This window comes from Salvia miltiorrhiza, chromosome 1 (assembly GCF_028751815.1).
Source record: "Salvia miltiorrhiza cultivar Shanhuang (shh) chromosome 1, IMPLAD_Smil_shh, whole genome shotgun sequence".
Taxonomy (NCBI): domain Eukaryota; kingdom Viridiplantae; phylum Streptophyta; class Magnoliopsida; order Lamiales; family Lamiaceae; genus Salvia; species Salvia miltiorrhiza.
Window position 1 is genome coordinate 77332627 of NC_080387.1, and position 22072 is coordinate 77354698.

At 34.8% G+C, this 22072-nt stretch overlaps 1 protein-coding gene and 3 long non-coding RNA genes across 4 annotated transcripts; 2 read left to right on the top strand and 2 right to left on the bottom strand.

The window, feature by feature from the left end:
• Positions 1-2184: 2184 nt before the first annotated feature.
• Positions 2185-5545, bottom strand: LOC131006408 (uncharacterized). Its single transcript, XR_009095517.1, has 3 exons — positions 4849-5545; positions 2982-3046; positions 2185-2394 (listed from the first exon to the last, which is right to left on the bottom strand). It is a non-coding gene; the product is annotated as an uncharacterized LOC131006408 (long non-coding RNA).
• LOC131006407 (uncharacterized) lies at positions 4017-4708 on the top strand. Its single transcript, XR_009095516.1, has 2 exons — positions 4017-4379; positions 4510-4708. It is a non-coding gene; the product is annotated as an uncharacterized LOC131006407 (long non-coding RNA).
• Positions 5546-10937: 5392 nt separating the features above from the next.
• On the top strand, positions 10938-13873 carry LOC131014173 (uncharacterized). The gene is made up of 4 exons (XM_057942068.1): positions 10938-11835; positions 11947-12242; positions 12393-12580; positions 13870-13873. Exons 1-4 carry the CDS (start codon positions 10938-10940, stop codon positions 13871-13873), a joined length of 1386 nt encoding a protein of 461 aa, XP_057798051.1.
• A 1035-nt stretch (positions 13874-14908) lies between these two features.
• On the bottom strand, positions 14909-18667 carry LOC131006409 (uncharacterized). Its single transcript, XR_009095518.1, has 3 exons — positions 18439-18667; positions 16145-16240; positions 14909-15135 (listed from the first exon to the last, which is right to left on the bottom strand). It is a non-coding gene; the product is annotated as an uncharacterized LOC131006409 (long non-coding RNA).
• Between the last annotated feature and the right edge of the window lie 3405 nt (positions 18668-22072).

A 22072-nucleotide genomic window follows, 5' to 3' on the forward strand; every position in this document is an offset into this window, starting at 1 on the left:
CACAATTTTTATTTTAATTTCTCTGTAATTCTAGTGCTTTTGATTTTAATACTATAGATCTATGTGGCTTTATTATTTATCTACGTGTCTCCTATTTTATGATTCTTTTATTTCTCTTCTTAATTTTCATTTCAACTACCAAACCTCCAATTCCACACCAAAAAACGCACACACGTCTCTCCTAATTTTCCTACAATGGCGGTCATCGTATTATATTCTTCTCTCTGTTTGCGGTACAATTTTGTTTCTTCTAACTCCTACTTTGTATGATTTATTGTCCAGATATTTGTATATCTCATCCGGAAGAGATGATTAGCCTCATTTCCTCCGATGCTCTAGCTCCAGGGCCCAATCCATCTTCACCATTTCCCTTGCTCTAATCCTTTCCTCAAACCCTTTTGGCGCCGGTTTCTCGTTGTCGTTGCCGCAATCGCACACACATCAAAAACGTTCAATTCCACAACAACAAAATGCACGCATATTTATCATAATTTTCCTACAATGGCGATCGCCGTGCTATCTTATTCTTCTCTCTGTTTTGCGGTACAATTTTGCTTCTTCTAACTCATACTTTGTATGATTACTTCCCAGATATTTGTATACATCATCTGGAAGAGATGATTGGTCGCATTTTCTGCTAAGCCATCAGCCCTTAAGCTTTGGCGCCGCACTAAATCCATCTTCACCATTCCCCTTTCCTCAAACCCTTTTAGCAGCGATTTCTCCCGCAATCGACATTGTCTGCTTCTATTCGTCGGCCACCACTAATGGCTGCCCTACCGCATCACTTGGCCGTAGGGCTAGAAATTGCCATTATCGTCGCTGCCATTATAAGTATTCTATTAGGAAAGATTACAATTATAAATATAGAATGATTAGGGCTCTACTTTAGAAAGAACAAAATTTGGAAGTATATACAATCATTTAGATAATTTTTTAACGATGAAAACTTTATAACCTAGATTTTTAGAATAAATTTATTACTTCACTTTAAATTATGTCGCATCCACCCCGTCGCCCCGTCTCCAGCCTTTGCTTCATCCTTCACTCTTCAATCTTCAAGTAACAGCTTTTCCCTCAAATTTTATGTAGGCTCGATTTTAATTGTGTTGTAGGGCATATTGTTAATTGCTATGCTAGAATTAAATGGTTGTGGCTAATGAATGAATAGGACAAATTCGTATGCTCGATTCTTAGAGCATCAGTAGTGGGGGGTGACCTGATAGAGGGGGGACCACATTGGGTCAGTGAGGCTGCAGTGGGATGACATGATAGCTGACCTGATTTTTTCAGTTTTGATTATTGTATTTTTCATTTAATTTTAATTGCAGAAATTTAAATAACACAATTTACTTCAAATTAAACTTCATTAATTTTAAAAATCCTAAAGATTACATTTAAAAAAAAAACATAAAGACACAATTTAAAATTACTTAATTAAAAACTAAAAACATAAAATCCTAAAGATCTCCAGCTTCTCTCATCCTAGCGATGATCTTCGCGCAACGCTACTTGTGGAGGACGAGGGTTTCTGGATTCATGTCGTCGGTCTTCACGAATAAAATCCGGTCGTCGTGCATCTGCTTCAGGAGTTTGTTCGACTTGGCGACCTCGGCCATCATTTGTTTGATGTTCTCGTCCGACCTGTCCATCCTCTCCACGTATTCGGGTGGAGGCCTGGAGCTTTGCGTCACCTTTTCTTTCCCCTTCACCGCTCTCACCGCTGCCTTCGCCGCCTTATTTCCAATCGGCCCGACGCCGAGGTAGTGAAGTCACCCGTCTCCGACGTCTTCGTCCACTTAGAGGAATGGACGTCGCCCTCAAGGTACATGGACTTGAACCTCCGATTGATCCGGAGCATCCTCTATGCATTCCAGTAGTTGAAGGGGCCGTTAGTTGGGCTCCTTGCTTGGAACATGACTTGGGCCTTTTGTTGGAGCATGTCATCGGAATGGCTGGAAGGCCACTTCGCGCAAACCTTCACCCAAACATTCTCCCACTACTTCACATTCTGGGCCACTTGTCACAGCCCGCAATCCCTAAGGATGGCTTAACCGGGGTTATGACTCGGGAAGGGGATCAAGAAGCGGGGAAAGAAAGGGGCATTTACTTAACAATCAAATATTTTACGAAAAGAGACATTTATTATATAACACTGGGATCATAACTGATCACTTGGCCAAATACAAGACGTTCGTTCGGGAAAGCCCGTCGAAGTGGATTACTCAACAAAAGAGTATCATACTTAAAATAAAACATTATCATAATCAGAGTATCTTTCAGCGGAAATACGTGTGAGTTATACATATGAAGATGTATACTCAAGGTTACATTATTGTTCTATGTCAAAAGGTACATCCGCTCAACTCCACTCCATTCCATCACCCGCTCAACCTGCACATTAGGGAAAACAACATGCAGGGCTGAGTAAAAATACTCAGTGAACATATGCCGGAAATATAACATTTTATATCATTTATTGTACTGCCAACAGTAACACACAGGGTTTTACTTGAAGGACCTGTGCTTACTAAACATTTTCTTTCATTTCATAAAGTTGGATGCGCATCCCATTTTCAGTCTATATGATCCATATCTGTTCCTTTTACGCGCCGGGAAGGAGGCCTCCTTCCACGGACGCCAAGACCGGTCGCAAGCGACACACAGTCTCCATGAGTGTACACGTTAACCCTTACTAGCAAACCTTCGTCTAGCGTAGGGTCCGAATTCGATTTCCTTTATAGTTGGCGAACCAACACAGATAGGATACATACATAAAACATAAACATTTTTGGCAGACAATCATTTCATAAACATTTACCTTTCCTTTCATAAGAACCATTCATCAATTAATCATTTCCATAAACATTTCATTTCATAATAATCATTCATCATTTGAAATATCACAGTTATATCATTTCATTTCGTATAAGAGGCCTGTATCCAGGGGATCTCTATATACGTGTTTTAAGAAAGCCCACCTCATTCCGTTCCCACTAGGGGCGTAGAGTTACCTCCTTCTTTAGCTTTCACTTCCCGTCTGGACCTTTATTGACGAAGAGTCGATAAGTTCGAGAAGAAAGTCGTGTAAGAAAGGAAGATAGGTCTCTAAACTAAACTATCTCCTTTAATGATTTTAGGGTTCTAGCATCCATATTAATCTTATCTCGTCAAAACCTTAAACTCAAAACATTTATCACATAACTAACATTTAGGTTCGAAACCGTTTATTTGAACATCATCATGCGCATCAATCATAACTCGTTCTACTCACGCCATCAAGTTAAATATTCCGTCATTTAATAACAAATCATATAATATTACATAAAAAAAATTATGTCATCATAGATCATTCTTTCTCATACTTAAAATAATTTAATCATTTTCAAATAATCCATATTAATAAGTCATTTGAAAAGAATTAATTTAAATAAGAGTTTAACTCAAAATATTTTATTTTAAAGTCCATTTGTAAAAATACTTGAAACAAATGAACTCCATTTAAATAATTAATTTAAAGGTTAATATATAATTAAATCAATCAAGCTCAATTTAATTTTAATAATTAAAAGCTCAAATAATTTAAATAGATATAAGCCCAAATTAATTAGATAAATTAGATCCATTTAATTTTTGTTTAATAACAGCCCAAGCAATTAAGTTAAAATAGGCCCAAAACTTTTAAATGAAATAGCCCATCAGCTTTTATTTGTAAAGGGCCGAGCCCAAACATTTAAATCGAAGCCCATCTGTTAATTAAATAAGGGCCCACACACTTATTAAAATCGGCCCAAGTCTCGGCCCAACAGTTAAATAAAAACCCAAGTTCATCCCAAGCCCATCTTAATTAAAATAAAAACAAGGCCCAAAAATAATTAGGGCAAAGCCCAAACTTACTCTTCTTCTTTAAACAAACACTCTCACACACACACATACACATACAAAACACACACGCACACACTCAGCTGCGCAGCAGCCCCCCCTTCTCTTCTCTCTCTCTCTCTCGGACGATCTGTCCGTCGCCGCCGGCGAGCGGCGCGGCTCTCCCTTCTTCGGCATCTCTCCTCTCCCTGACCTCTGGTCCTCTCTCACCCTCTCGCCTCTGTCTGTCTATCCGCCGTAAACAGGACGCACGCCGCCGTCAAAGCGGTGCGCCGCCGCTGCCTCCGTCGTCTTCGCGGCAGATCCGCTGCCGCGTCAAGACCACGGCCACCACCTTTCCTCCCTTCGCTCGTTCTCACCTTCTCTCAATTTCGCACTGACTCACACACACACACACGCACGCAGACACGGCGTAAGCCGCGCCACCGCGTCGTCCTCTTCTCGCCGGTGGACAGACGGCCAGGAGCCGCCGCCTCCGTCGTCCGTCGAATTCAAGGGTAAGCCCTAATTCCCTTCTCCTTTTCTTTTTCCCTTTTCTAAATTAAAAATCTGAAAACTCATCTTTCCCCTTTTTTTTTTTTTTAAATTAAAATCTGAAATCCCCTCTCCTCTTTTCCTCTATGGCAGAACGGAAACCACCACGTGGCTCCGCCGCCTCCCGTCGACCGCCGGCAGCCCCGCGACTGCCATCCCCTGACCTCGACTCACACACACACAGCAGGGTTCAAGCCATAATTCAGTTCACAAAATAGCATAGGATTTTTCTTAGCACATATCATTCTCATACTGTAAATATCATATATATCAATTGCTTATAACATCTGAACATCTTTTCTTGTAGTTTAAAAATCTAAATTTCAGATCGTATGCCATATCTTGTAAACACATAGAGAAATATCAAGAAATTGTATGTGGCTTTGGTGGTTCGCTGCACAGATTAACTGAAATAAGCTTAAGGAGAAAAACCTTAAGATATGTGGCGTATGTTGTTGTCTCTGAATCTGCGAATCTGCTGTGTAAACTTAGGCTGCAGAATTTAGAAATGGTGAAGTGGTGGGGTTTTTAGGTGAAAAATGGTGTAGGTTATAAAAGAAAAATGGGGTGGTGAGGATCGTGAAAATTCTTCAGCTTTAGTATGAACATGGACTTTCTCTTCAGCTTGATAAGTATGAATATGGACTTTCTTCAGCATGCTTGTGGAATTTTTGTCTCGTAAATCTTGCTGATGAAAATGGTTTGTAGTAGTTGAATATGGTGGTGTGGTTGCTTTGTGAACTTGCTGCGGAAATTGAGTGTGAAGGAGAGTGAAGAAAAATGTGAAGTGTTGGGGACGTCTTTAAAGATATAGAATAGGATAATAGTCTCTTAAAGTTGGCTGTGAGAAATTGGGCTGCGTAGGTTGAAAATGGTAAAGTGTTGTGGAAGACTTTAAAGATATAGAATTGGATTGGTGGTTGATTTATGACCATGTATCTCTTAATCCCATTTAGCAAAATATCTAAAGACTAAACACATTAATAATTATCCACATAAGTAAGCTCAATCTTATATAAACAACACGTACCTAATTCCCATTGAAGCATAAAAATCTATTTGGGTTTGTCAATTTAATAAATCAAATAATCACATAGGCTCACTTTAACAATCAATTAAAAGATCTATATTTAACACTTCAATGTTAAATTCTCGATAATAAATTAATGGACTCAAAATATATTTTGAGTGTATCATCCATTGAAAAATAAAAATGAAAATAAATCATCACGTATATAAATCATCAAATTCATATAGGTCCGTATTTCGTATTTTATTAATGGATGTCGAACCCTACTTATCATAATAAACCCTTATATTAGTCATTAGAAGAATTAAATCCTCAATTAAAAGTCGGGTCATTACACCACTCGGGCGAAGTGTCCCTTTATTTGGCGGGGCTTGAAGGCGGCGTCGAGGAGGCTGTTAACGCGGTTGAGAATCCGGCCCCAGTAGGCCTCGCCTTTTTTATCGACACCCCGGATGACGTCGTTCGTCACCTCCGCCCAAACACGGACAATAAGGTCCGTCTCCTCGAGGGTGTATGTGTGTCGAGTGGCCCTTCCCTCCTTCGGCTCTCTCGCCAGCGCCTTCTCCTTGAAGGCCATAGCCTTCCGCCGCCCTCTTTTTTTGGGCTTCGACGCACTGTGAGCGGCCGGTGGCTCCTCGTCACCGCTTGGACGAGGTTCCTCCTCCAAGTTGATATCAGCCAAATTGGGATGATAATCATCTCCGCCGGAGAGGTCGGAAATCTAATTTGAGTCGTACCAATTGGAATTGTATGGATCCATTTTTTTTTGGAGAGAAATTGAAAGAGAAGATATAAGAGTATGAAAGAGAGGTGAAGAAGAAGAAGAAGAAGAAGAAGAAGAAGAAGATAGGCAAATTTATGGAAGAGAAAAAAGGAAAAAAAAAATCAAACGGTCGAATGACCGTGATCCGTGAATATGAAACAAAAGAAAAGCAGCAACGGTCAAATTCATTCTAATTTGATTTTTTTTTTAAAACACGCGCCTGGCCAAAATTCTATCGGAGCTGCCCTGTTCTATCGGGACCCCATCGAGGCGCCTTCGGTTGCAGCGGGCGACCCGATATGCGGGGTGACTCGAGACCCCCTATCGGGGCACCACTGCGGGTGCTCTTATATGTGGTTATGTGAAACTGTGACCATAATAGTTGATTTTTTAAGAAGTGTTTTATTTGATCCTTATACATTTATATTCTATATTAGTAGATTCTTTTTTAACATATTCATTTGGTCAGTTAATTTTTCTGTTAAATATATACCACTTCAATATTAGTATTATTTAAGTTGTTCACTTCATTAATTATTATTAAATGATGACTCTAACTTATTCCACATTATATTTTAAAGGAATTGGAAGATAAACAAATTAAGTTTGCTGTGAGAAACTCATCAGAAACATCAAACATTCAATTCTAAGAAAACATCAAACTTTTTGTCTTGGGAGACTCATGATATCACTTTTATTCCAGTGATACATGATTTGATCATATAAATTCTTCTCTTCCAGTCTTTTAACACGATGAAATCGAGCCAAACCACAACTAGCTACAACGCACACAACCTGTTCGATGAAATTCCAAACTGGTGGCAGAAGACGATGTTCATGCGTTAAAAATAGAGACTTTTATTTCAACGGCTACAAGCTCATCTATGTACACTGCGTAAGAGAAAACTTAAGGACAAAATTGTTGTCTGCATTGCATTAATTGTCAGTTATAATGTATTATGGTCGAAAGCTTGGAGCTAATTAAGGTTTATTATCTAAATTTTTTATTGTAAATAACCTCTCAAGATACCAAGCACTGATCATAAATATTCTATATCAAGAGCATAAACAATACACTAAACATACCTATGAATTGTTTGCTCTATGACAAAATTTCTCGTTAATTATGAACCAGAAATCATTAGGCTCAGAAAATGACATACAGCGATTGCCATATCTACGTATAGGTTTTCTTTTCTTTTTGTTTATAGAGAGGCATGTGTTTGGAATAATTAAGTATTTTGATAATAATTTATCAAAATCTTTTATTAGAATATGATATGGAAGATATGATGTGGATTTTTTTTATGTTTTAGAAGAGGTATGATGATGTGGAACTTAATTTAATAATGAAATGGTATATATTTAACAGAAAAGTTAACTTATTAAATGGATCTGTTAAAAAAGGATCTAATCAAATCTAATATAAAAGTATAAGGATCAAATGAAACAAAAAAATCTAGAAGGACTCGATGAAATAAAAAGTCAAAGTATGAGGACTTTACAATGTGTTTTGCCTAAAAAAATCTTATTGTCAATTGGTTTGGTTATGGATACTCGTAACTGGAATTCTAGCATATATTCGCGTACCATTCTCTTTCGGTGAGATTATGATTGCTCGTGCATAATCTAAATAATTTTTTTAGTTGGATTTACTCATATAAATTATTTTCAGAGGATAAGATTTGGTCAGAACTGCGCACCACGAATATATAGACTTTTCGAAGACTTTACTTCGTTTAATGATGAATTTTTGGTCAGAATTGCGCACTGTGAATATATAGACTTGTGGAATACTTGACTTTGTTTAATGAAGAAGTTTTTTATTCTGTATGAAATCAAATGATAATATTCTTATATATGAGGATGTCGTGAGACGATGAACGTATTTGAGAAGCTGTAACAGGAATTTAAGCAATTTACTGTCAGGTTTGGCGTTGGCCTAAATTATTTTTCCTTAAGACATTATACCAATAATATATACAACTTGATACTTAAGTTCCCAGATAAACCATAACAAGAATTTTGATTGCTTCCCATTTCAGTAGTTACTTCCCTAGCCAAAATTTCTGAAGTCGAGAGTTTCTTAACAATATATAATCCAACTTTTAATATTGTTGAACATGTTATTTTATTAAGAAAATTCAAAATACATAAATATATAACATCTCACGAGACCCTTACCCATGTAATTTGAAATGCTTTATTTATCCTCTCTAGAGACAAAGAAAAGAAACCCCATTATGTTCAACTCTCTTAATGACATAATAAAAGGAAATCAAAAGTAAATGATATGGCTACTGTATTAGGATTCTAAAAGTTCTGATTTTTCGTAGATGAAATTTCATGTGCTTATTTTCATTGGTATTTCATTCTATGATATTTGAATTTAATTTGGGGATGTGTATGTGATCACTCATTCGATAGACTTAACCATTGCATTATTTCTTCTTTGTTAATATGTTAATATGTTGTCTTTTTATATTCTTATCTTAAACATAGAAGACGTCAACATCAAATAAACATATTCATTTGAATGCCACAAATGGGAAACAAGAAACAAGCTTGAGGTGATCAGAATACTTCGATTGTGGTGAATTTAGAAGAACATAACAAGTCGGGAATGAATTAAAATGATTGTAGGTGATGAAATAGTAATTGTTAAAATACACTCCAATAACTTCTTACAATTCTTTCAGTATTGTTATTTTTTAGCACATGCCTTATCTATACAATCTATAAATAACTTTTTTTTATGTACAGAGCAATAAAATTCAAGCTACCATTTTTACATAATTAAAAAATAGGTTTATGCATCTACTAGAAAATAGCCAAATTTATGTCATTGAAAACTTTTAGGCTCATTCCTCAAAGAAAAAAGAACAACTTCCAGGCTCTGGAAAATAATCTCTCAACTTTAAAAATGCCAAAATTAATCATCAATGGAGGATCAAGCATGGCCTTGCTACTAAAGTGTTAGAACTTAAGAAGTCCCCGGACATTGTGAAAGATGAATTTTAGTTTATTCCTGTTAAGGAAATACAATCACATAATAGCATGTTTATTTTGAGTAAAAATAATTTCACGAACTTTCAATTGAGCCTTCAATCAAATTAGTGCACAAGCCTTAAATAAATCGAGCTCAAATAACATACTCCCTATCGTCCTCAATATATGACTTCTTGATGATTTTCATTAATGTTGTTTTATATGACTTTTTAGATATATTTACCAAAATTAACCTTATTTATTAGCCTTTGTTAATTGTCTCATGTTTACGGCTGGCTTCTTCTCATCCTATTCATACTTCTTCTTTTCTTTTCTCAATCAAACTTCTTTCTTTCCATTCATACTTCTTTTATTTTTTTTCAATTAAATTTATCGGTAATTATTGTGAAAATTAACATTAAATTAGGTTAATACACGTAAAAAATGCAAAACACTTCAACAACTTATATTAAAAATAGAAAGGAGTATTAATTAAGATCAAGAGCACATTTTGAACATTCATAAAAAATTTCTAAGTTTTTAACGAATTTGAACTCGAATATCATGTATACGAACATTTAAACAACCGCACTCAAATTCAAATTCGACATTATTGAATATCACCCAAATTGAATTCGAATTAATTTTGAACCAAACTCAAGCTCGATTAACAAAATAGAAGCTCAGATCGAGCTCTAACATCCAAATATTTAAACTAATCGAGTTCGAACCTATTAGTATTTGGCTTGACTCGAGCTTGAACTTGTTAGTCGACTCCTCTAGAATCCTATTGAAAACTAAGAAACACGTCGCATATTAGCAACAAAATTATAAAATTGTAACGTAAGCTACAAACAATCACATGTTGACAAGTCCTGGATACATGAAGTTGTAACACGCATGAGCTGATCGACATCAAATTGCGAGAAAAGTAATACTACAATATTTTCTTTGTAAATCAAATTTAAAGGTTTCGAACTTGAACTTTTAATCATAGGCGGTTACTCAAAAAAACGGCGTCTCGGAACTCGAGAGGAAGGTGGTGGAAACTAATGGCCCGTTCTTACATTACTCTGACACAGATAAAGGAAGCCAAGTCCACCGGGTTTCCTCCGAAGGGACTGATAAATCGCCTTTAAATGAGCCAGAGACTAGAGGTAGAGAGATCAATGAAGGGAGTAGAAACGAGAAAGAGAAGGAATTTCAAAATGAACTTGAGGGGGAGGAGTGCGAATCCTCGAGGGTACCAGATTCTATCACTGCGGGGGTTGTTTCTAAGAAAGGAACGGCGAACAGACGAGGAGGAGTTTCGAGGAAGAAAATTCAGAAATCAAAAGCAACCGAAAATCAGCATCAAGTTTGGGGCAATTTCATTGCTGATATTGAATCAGAGGGTGAGATGGGCAAGAATGGAAGCGGCTCGCGATCTACTGAGGCGGATTGGGAGAATTCGGAGAGAGATGAAGATACAAGAACATGGCTCTTTGCCAAGAAGTTGGGTTTGTCGAGCAATCACCAAGACGCGGTCATGATCGAGCAATTGAAGGAGCAAAGAGCAAAGGCAGGACATCCAAAGGTCGTGGGTGATATGGAAACAGGTTTTTAATGAATATTTTATCTTACAACATTAGAGGCTTGGGGAGTTCCATTAAACAGAGTGATATCGGAGAATTGGTTAGGAAAAATGCTTTAGATTTTTGTTTTGTTCAGGAAACCAAAATGGAAATTTTCTGTTCCTCAATGTGTGATAAGTGGTGGGGGAGGAGTAATTTTGATTGGGCTGTGAGGGAGTCAGAAGGCAGATCGGGTGGAATACTATCGGTCTGGAGTAAGGATAAGTTTGTGGCAACTAGTAAATGGAACGTGACGGGGGCTGTTATTGTTAATGGGATTTGGCTACAAGGAGACCTGCATTGTTGTTTTGTTAATGTGTATGCGCCCATGGGAACCACCGAAAAGGAATCTTTGTGGGATACATTACAGCTCATTGCTCTTCAAAACAAAGACTCTTGCCTGTGTTTTCTTGGCGATTTCAACGCAGTGCGTGATCCGGGAGAAAGGGTGGGGAAAGGTGCTGTCTTTAATCAAGCAGATGCAAGGTCTTTTGACACTTTTATTAGGCAAAGTAATCTGCTGGAAATCAGAACACAGGGGAGAAAGTTTACGTGGTATCAACCTGGTGGAGGATGTAAGAGCAAACTAGACAGATTTATGGTCAACGAGAAATGGATGCAGGAATGGCCGGACACAGTCGGAAGGGGGCTTCAGAGATCAGTGTCGGATCATTGTCCGATCTTCCTGACTACAAAAACCAAGAACTGGGGACCCAAACCTTTTAGGTTCCTCAATTCTTGGCTCTCCCACCCAGATTTTTACGCGTTGGTAAGGAAATCTTGGGATGAAGCTAAAATTGAAGGATGGAGCTGCTTTGTGTTCAAAGAGAAATTGAAATTGGTGAAGAGTGCGTTGAAAGAGTGGAATCTGAGGATTTATGGCAACATTGAGCACGGATTGACAGATCTTAAGGATGAACTTCAGGAGCTGGACATTTTTGATGACACCTTTGGTCTTGAGGAGAGTGAGACAATCAGGAGAAATGAATTACGAGCAAAGATTTTCCTTAAATCCAAAGAAAAATGTAGTCTTCTCCAACAAAAGGCGAAAGTCAAATGGGTCAAGGAGGGCGATCTGAATACTAGTTTTTATCACAAAGCAATTGTTGGGAGAAGAAAGAAGAATGAAATTGCAGGGCTTGATGTTGGGGGCTACTGGATCGAGGATCCAAAGAACATTAAGGAGAACGTCAAAACGTTCTTCGAGAATCACTTCAAGAAGACGCCGCGCGTCCTACCTATGATACCGGGAGATTTCACTGCTCGGCGAGTTTCTGCAGAGAATAATGCGGAGCTGATCAAAAAATTTTCAGAATCAGAAATTAAAGAGGCCATTTGGAGCTGTGACGGTGACAAGAGCCCAGGACCGGATGGTTTTAACCTCAAGTTCTGGAAAGCGTCATGGGAGATTATCAAGAAAGATTTTTTAAAGGTGATGACTGAATTTCACACCAATGGCAAAATCCCTCGGGGATGTAACTCTTCATTCATCGTTCTCATTCCTAAAAAAGAAGGAGCTTGCTCACTTGAGGAGTTTAGGCCTATTTCACTTATTTGTAGCCTCTACAAAGTCATTGCGAAGGTTTTGGCGAATAGGATGAAACAGGTCATGGATTCAGTTATTTCGGATAATCAGAGTGCTTTCATTGGCGGCCGTTACATCCTTGATGGGGTCGTGGTTCTAAATGAAGCAATCGCGGAGGCTACTAAGAAGAGAAAAGGGAGGATTATCTTCAAGGTGGATTTCGCGAAAGCATATGACTCCGTCGAGTGGGATTTCTTGGATTTAATGCTTGAAAGAATGGATTTTGTACCATTATGGAGGAAATGGATCCGAGGTTGTATCTCCTCGGCGACGACGAATATTTTGGTGAATGGATCTCCATCTGGTGAGGTGTGTTTAGAAAGAGGATTACGGCAGGGGGATCCGCTTTCCCCATTTCTCTTTCTTATTGCAGCGGAGGGGCTCCACTCTTTGATCACGAGAGCTGTTGAGAAGGAGCTGATTAACCCGGTAAAGGTAGGAAATGATTTCATTTCAATTCCGCACCTCCAATACGCCGATGATACGGTCTTCTTGATGGAGGATGATGAAAGAAATGCAGTGGCAGTTAAAAGGATTCTCAGAGTGTTCCAGCTACTGTCAGGGCTTGCTGTGAATTTCAAAAAATGTTGTCTCTTCGGAGTTGGGGTCGAGGAGGATAAGATCGAGAGGATGGCGGCTGTTTTGGGTTGTGATGTAGGCTCCTTACCTTTCAATTACCTCGGTATTAAAGTGGGTAGCAAGGGCAAAAAGGTTGCTGATTGGAAATACTTGGTTGAAAAGGTGAGAAAGAAAATCGATTCGTGGAAAAATGGGAAGTTCTCTCTCGCGGGCCGAGTGACCTTGATGAAGGCAGTGCTTCAATCTATACCGATTTACCAGCTCTCTTTTACCTGTTTACCAAAATCAATTGTGAGTTCTCTAAATGCTTTACTTGGTAATTTTCTGTGGGGAGGGGGTTCTAGTAAAAGTGCGATTGCTTGGGTGAAATGGAAGGTGCTTTGTGCTTCAAAAGATGAAGGAGGCTTGGGGCTTAAAAATATTGAGTGGTTTAATCAGGCACTTGTCGTTAAATGGTTGTGGCGGTACCTTACTGGAAGGGACATGCTTTGGGCTAAAATTGTTAGGTCCATTTATGGTGAGGTTGAGTGGGGAGAGACAGGTCTGGAAAACGCGGGGAAAGGTAGATTTAGAGATGGGTGGTGGCCGAAGATCGTTTCGGCGGCGGGTGGGGCGAGCAATTTTTGGTTTGTTCAAAATTTGAAGCCAAAGGTGGGGGATGGGAAGACCTTTAAATTCTGGAGTCAGTGGTGGGTTGGACAAAAGCCGTTGAAGTTTACTTTTCCTAGACTTTTTCAGTTGAGTGCTAATAAAGAAGTTGCAATCTGTGAAGTTGGGGAATGGACTGATAATGGATGGTGTTGGGATTTAAGGTGGAGAAGAGAGCTATTTGACAGAGAGAGGGAAGGAGTTTCGGAGTTGCTTAGCCTTGTTTCTGGTACTAATCTGTGTGCAGGTAACAAGGACGGATGGACATGGAGTGGCGACATTGAGAGAGGCTTTACAACCAAGTCCGCTTATGAAGCTATTAAAGATCAAGCAAACGAGACTACGGAGACGGTGGAGGAAACTGATATGAGTACGAAGGTGTGGAAGATCCCTATTCCAAACAAAGTCAAGCTTACCGCATGGAGAATTTTGAAGAACAGAATTCCGACGTGTGACAATCTCTCGAGAAGAAATGTGATGTTGTGTGAAGTTGAGGTGGGATGTAACGCCTGTTTTCATCGGCAGGAATCCACGAACCACTTGTTGATCCACTGTCCAAAGACCTCAAAGGTATGGGAAGCAATCTTTCAATGGCTCGGAGTTAGCATGGCGCAGCCATATGACGTGTCCTCGCACTTTCAGTTCTTTACTAGTTTGAGTGGCCGGAAAAGAAATAAGAAGCTCTTGATGGCTCTTTGGTGTTGTACTACTTGGCTTATTTGGAAAATGCGTAATGAGAGTAGATTTGAGAACAAAAGATGGGAGAGTGCAAACTTGTTTGGAGAAATCAAAGCTAGAGTGTGGAGTTGGGGTAGAATTTTTGGATTTGTTAACGATGGAGTTGGGATTCATAGGTGGATGTCGAATGATGAACCACCGATGATTTTGTAATCTTCTTGGTACTACTGGTGCCTTTTCGTTCTATAATATTTACTTTCCTTATCAAAAAAAAAATTAATTAATGCAACGAGGCACCCCATAATGATTCGTTTAAATTTGACCGCATTAATCGTCAACTAATTAATTGACAATCGAAACACAAATTGATCTGTGCATCAATTGAATATTCTTCAAATAGATAAACGAAACTGATCCCAGTCGATTTCTTGAAGAATCAAATTTTAATGTTGAACATACAGGTAGCTCAAAGATCAACACATTGATCTAACAAGAGTAAAATAAAACTTAGGAGAATTAAATCGATGATCCACAGCAGTAAAAATCCATCCAAATGAAATTGTACACCGACGTCGACGTCTCACCATCTTTTCGGTATATGCACATAATGAGCATGAAACTAGCTCTTTCGAAAATTTCCCAATGGAAAATAAATCATTGTAACTATATTTAATTACAAATATCACTCATAAATTATAATAATGATAACATAATATTAGCCAAAATGACTTGCCTCCGGTTATATGATATCCATAATGCTGGGCTCCGCCGTTGCAATGATTATAATTATTCACCAACCACTATACCCACATATAATCTTCAATGCCCTCGTAACCTGTCTCCAAACACCAAAAAAATATTAAGTAAACCGAGATTTATTTATAGATATATATGGACTTTTTTTCAATCAAAGTATAGATTTTTTATTTTCATATATATATATATATATATATATATATATATATATATTGAGGTGGGCTAGAAAAATAAAAAATAATGACGAATTCGCAATAATAAAAATTAATATTTAAAAAAAAAGAAAGAAACAATTGAGAAATTAATATATGTTAATAGAAAAAATGAAAAAAAAAAGATTTATTCAAAAAAAGGAGAAAGGAAATAAAATTTTCTTAAATTTTACTAATATTTAAATAAATATACCTTTTACATTTGAAATTCAATATTTACATAATATATATCAAATTAAAGCTCTTGTCATTATCTTTAATTTGATATAGATATCAAATATTCTATAATTAGACAAATTTCATAATTTTAGAAAAGAAATAAAATAGAAAAATAAGAAATCAATGAAAAAAGTAAATAAAAATATATAATTTACAAATAAATTTTAATTTTATTATAATCACAAATTTGCTACTCAATTTTGAAATTAATTTCAATATGAGATGGTACGAGTTTTAAGAAATCATGTAAAGTGTATTGTGATGGGCCCACATTGATTGTGATGTTTAGTGGAAGAATTATTACTATAAATGGACTATGCATGTTTTTATGGGACGAACGAAAAATGAAAACTGTATATGTTTTTATGGGACGAAGAGAGCATATATTATAAATTATAGATGATTTGATAAATTTATAAAAATATTTCAAATTACTTTGAATTAAATAATTTTATATTTTTAGTACCACCCCAGTTTTTTAATGAATTTTTTATTGATCAAAAAAAAATAATTTTATATTTTATCAATTTATCATATTCCTCATAATAAACGCTTAGTTAAGCTATTTTGCCTATATCCTCGTAGATTTCAAGAATCGAGTGTAAATATGCTATGATGGAGTATGTACCATTTTCTACACAAAAATAATACTACTACCTCTTTCGAGATGTGCTTCCTCGACTCAAATCCGTCTTGTCAATCCCAATTACTTCATCTTCTTCTTGGTGCATCTTAGAAAATTCTTTCGTAAAACTTTACAAAAATAAATAAATAATGTCATAGTAAGCCAATCCCTATATACCAGATCAAACCAACAGTTATCTACGTACCATTCCAAAATTTCAGTTAATTACTCCATCCATTCACGAAAATAGTCTTAAGAGAAGACGACGAGAATTTTAGGAAAAAATAGTTGTTTATTTAGTGAGTAAAAAAATATTCCACAATTTTTTTTTTTAAAGTACAGGGAATTAATGAGAGAAAGGACCCCATAAATTAAAAAGGGTAAATATCATGAAAACCTCTGAACTATATTCACTTTATCAAAAATACCCTGAAACTTTTGAAATGTTCTCTAAACTCTCAAACTATCAGGTTTTTATCAAATATATCCTGCAACTATTTTTCGATTACCAGAAACGTGACGTGGCTCGTCGGATGCCACAATGTAATTTATATTCTATTTTTTTAAAATGACACAGAAAAAATGACTTCGTTTCGTACCATATTCTATCGTGTCTATCCCTAATTATAGGTGATTAGCGTGAATTTCAAACATGATAGTAGTGAATTTTAAATTTCAGAGTGATTTTTTTTAAATTATATGGTACGAAACGACGTCGTTTTTGCCATTGCATTTTAAAAAAAATAGAATATAAATTTCATTGTGGCATCTGGCGAGCCACATCACGGTTTTTGTAACCGAAAAATAGATGTTGGATATATTTGATAAAAACCTGATAGTTTAAGGGTTTAGAGAACATTTTGAAAGTTTCATGGTATTTTTGATAAAGCAAGTATACTTCAGGGGTTTTCATGATATTTACCCAATTAAAAATTTTGGGTCATGAATGACAAAAAAAAGTTTGAATATATTTTTATAGACAGAAGAAAGTGACAAACTAAGACCTTTCATGGAGGAAGAAAGTATAAAAGACCGATTATACTAGTAAATATAAAATGTGGTGGATACATACAATTTAAATTTTCTACATTGGTCCCATTCATTATTCTTGATTGAAATTGAAGGATTTAATAACATACGGCCAAAACACACACACACACATATACATATACACAGTATAGGGATTTGATAGAACCCTTCTTAGAGAATATATAAATTCAATTATGAACTACACATTTTACACCCGTGAATACATAAAAGGATAACATGTGGTAAATAAGGACATTTTAGAGCAAAAGACAAAAGAGGGGTATTATTGTTTCGTAAAAATTGGGGGCGCAACTGCTCCCTAAACGAAGGGCCGCGGTTGTGCACCATGGGCATGACTGCGCCTTCACTAGACGTGCACAAGTTTTTTTTTTTTTTTGCTATTTTAATATTCATAATATTGAACAAAAATATGTATTTTGTTAAACACAAATATATTACTTTGATGTTATTATCATTTGGCGCGAACAACCCCTGATACTAGCCTTATGTGATTAAAAAAATATGCAAATTGCTAAACATAACATGTATATAGTTAAACACAAATATACATATATTGTAACACAAATATGCATATAAAATTAATTGCTTCAACACGACCAGCCAACGCGAGCACGCCATGGAACGCAAAGGTGCCACTAGCAAGACCGTGATCGCGCTCTCACGGCCCCGGCCCCTGACGTATGATATTTGTGGGAAAATAATACCCCTCCACATTTTATCTTACCAGACATCTTTTACCGGTCGCAATTTATGTGTCCACGTAAACATAACGCGTGATTTAAATTTATAATTTAAATTTATATTTATATTATTATACATATAAACAAAGCCCCCCCCCCCCCCCCCCCCTATATATTAATTAATTACATACCCAAAAAAAGACCAAAATTAACAACACACGACCAATCGCATCCAGAAAAAACGAACCAAGTTCATGAATTTGATGAAGAAACTACTAAAAATCAGCACCACTCCCCTCTTATCAAACCAAAGAAACCAAATATTTAACTAATTAGCAGAAGATATGAAATAAAGCGAAAATGATGAAGGCTGACAATAAAATAGAAACAAGAAAGAAAACATGAAACTTAAAATGGCAATATTATTAATTGATTTCTTCCATTTTTCCTGTACTGAACAAATTGCAGCATATCATTCACATAATTTGGAGCAGAAATTAAATCTTTCCGGCAATATAGACGACGTTTCAACACGCGATAACGTTATTTTTGTATGCATATGTAATTTACAGACGTAAAAAGCGGCAGAAATTAACCATTGAGAGGCGGCGCTGCGGGTGGCGTGAGCCACCGCCCGTGGATGCATCATCGAAGTTGAACCACTCTCTGCTGCTAAGCTCAACCAGAATATTCATTTTATAGATTAAAAAGCTCTATTTAGTAGTAGTGTTTGTTAACGTGCGCCTTAGTATGTATAGGCACGCTCCTTCCTTTTTACAAATTGCGTTTTAATAATCTATTATCGGTACCCCGTAATTAGGAACGTCACTGCATCCAAAATTTATACATTAATTAAAATAGATCGATAATTTAAAAGGTTTAAGATTATTGATGCATAAATATATTAATTTATTGATCGGTGATTTTAACACGAATCATATTTTTGACCCAATTAGAACGACATTGGATCAATTCACTCTTAAATTTAAATGAATTAACTGTGAAATTAATTATATAAATTAAATCCAAATAAAATTTTAAAATTTCCATCTTTTAAATGACTTTATCAGCAAATAGAACAAAATTGATCTTAATTTCGACATCATAGCTTGATATCTGTTCAATTTGAACAGATAAATAATTATTTATTAAAATAAATTATAACTTTGAGATAATGTATCCATGATGTTGTTTTTAATAAACATTCGAATTCAAATTAAAGTTACGGTAATTAATAAATTGATATATTTTTTTATACTTATTTTTTAAAATTCGTATTAAAGATTAGAATTGATCTACAATTAAAGAATTTATACTCTAATAACTAAAATAATAATAGTAATACGTGGAGAACACCGCAGACAGGCGCATTTTAGTAAGGAGGCTAGAATAAGGTGGTGAATGAGTAGCAATTATTAAAACGAATAGCTTTCAAATTTTTTGGTAAAGTAGCAGTGTCGTCCTCTACATAATGGACACGTTAAAGTCGTGTTAATAATTTCGTGACACGCGTCTCTCTCTCTCTCTCGTCCCGTAAAACACTTTCCAACACTTGACCTCAACCACCCCTCAGTGGAGGAGGAATTCCACCGGAGGTGAAGGGTATTTTGATAATTCTGCTTGACCTGAAGCAAAAGGTATGATGCGCGCATGTAATGTAATAGTGGGGAAATATGTTGCTTAATTTAGCCAATATAGCTAAAATAGCAGGAATCGACCCATCATCTATATCTATACTATATTAAAACATCAGTTTTCAATTAGAAATTGATTTCAAATCAATTTGAAATTGATTTGAATGGCAATTTTGAAAATATATTCAATATGAAGGTTACAAATAAATTATATCCCACTCACCCCACTATCTCACTTACACATTAACCCATTCAAAAAATTCAAATAAATCCACTAATATATTATAAAAACTAACGATCAATTATATAAACAATGCATAGATAATATTATGATTATAATATACGATCAATTGAGTATAGTAAATCAATTGAGTATAGTAAATCAATTATAATATTATAACTATTATAATTGATTTACTATTTAATATATATATATATAGTATATATATCTTATTATATATATATACAAAATTATTTTCGTGCATTGCACGAGGGAAAATACTAGTATTATATAAAAGAGCAGTTTAACGACTATTTTTTTCGCCATAATTTAAAATTATAGTAGTTATTTTTTAAATTTTAGTTATTAAAGTATATTTTCACTAACTTTTGCTATATATGCGGTGGAGAGGTTTTATTTCCAATTCGAACTTCTTTTCTTCTTTTCTTTTATCTTCTACTTTTTTTTCTTTCTTTTTTAAAATCATATAATATGATTAATGATAAAATATTCAATATGCATATTAAACTAAAGATCATAAGATTAACTGTAATTTATTATAGCTTTAATTTGATATATAATAAATATAAAATAGATTTAAGATAATAAAGATATTAGAATTTAAAGTTTTAAACTAAATTGTTTTCTCTCTCCTCTCTCTTATTTTACTTCTTTTTCTTTGATGATCTATTTTCATTTGATTTATTATATTTGTTTTCGTTATATCCTTCACTTATTTCCTTTTCATTTAGATATTATTTTATTTTAATATTTTCTTTTATTTTTCGGTTTTATCGTCTTTTTTTTGTGCATAGCATGTTTAAGTATGATTTCATAGATATATTGTAATTTTTTTTGTTACGATTTCATATAAATTTTATACCTTTTAAAATTTCAAAATCATAAAAAATAAATTTAAAATGAATAAGTTATGATAATTTAAAATTTTAAAATAATTTTTTTATCCTTCCTCTCTACTCTCTTTAATGTTTTTTTCTAATCTTCTTTCCTTAATGACATGCGTACTTTTTGTCTTCTATATATATATTTTTTCGATATATGTATTTATTTTTATTTTTGTATTTTTAAAGGGAAAATAAATAGATATCACATTTTGCGTTTTACATATTTTTTATATTAAAATGGTTTAGAATGTAGCATAGGTGAATGAAAAACCAGGGGGCTTAGCCCACTGGCCACCGGATCCTCACTTAAGTGAAGTGACCCGGGTTCGATCCCTTTTGGGAGCGAATTGGAGATTGGAGATATAAGGTGGATTTGGTGAATGGAGAGATAAGGTGGTTCTTGGAGTAGATGGGGAACTAATTACTAACATCTAACATGACTTTGCCCGATCAAAAAAAAAAAAAAAAAAATATTTGGTTCATTATATAACTCTTTTTTAAATTATTTTTTTTGTATTAATTTTAATATAACTTTTTTGATTAATAATTAGTTATTTATATTAAAAATATAATTTCAAATATGAATTTTTATTTATGTTTGTGCATGAAAATATTTTTTTTATTTATTATGACGTGTAATACTCGATGATGATGATGATGATAATAATAATAATAATAATAATAATAATAATAATAATAATAATAATAATAATAATAATAATAATAATAATAAGTGATGCTAATTTTATCAAATAATTTTTAATTGTTTGATAACTATAATTATCATTACACTTTATATAAGGTTGAAAATTTAATGTTTTCAAATTTGAGTTTTGTGATTAATTGATGTTGATTATTTTATTTTATTTTTGAAACATATTTAGTATTTATTTATATTTTAATTTTATTTAATATTTATATTTATTTATTTAAACGTATCGTTTAATTTCGATGTTCGTCGTGCATGGTACGGGCAGACATACTAGTTTAACATAAAAAGAAGGAATGATGATTTCCATTTCTTTACAAACAATGTCTTTACATTGGAAATAAGTTGGTTTTGCCGTGCATCTTGCACCCTCTTTCGCATCAATCTAGAATTAAGAATTTTTATCCGACTGTGTTGATCTAATGATAAGGGGTTAATGTTTAAAATTTAAAATTTTGAATTTGAATTATATGTCACGCAAGTTTTAAATTTTTTTATTTAATTATATAATTTATACAAAAAAAAAACATTAAAAATTTCTTATGACGAGTATAAGCCGGTTTATGGATGCGTTCTTGTGAGGGATTTTGATTGAGCATGGATGTGTTCTCATTTGGGGAGGGACTTTGATAGTACATATATAGGGACTAGGGTGTTTGGATAAACTTATTTCAAAAAGATTATAAACTCCAATAATTCATAAGAATATTTTTATTTGAGAGATTGTTTGGGGGCTTTATAGAAGTGGTCCTTATTTTAGAG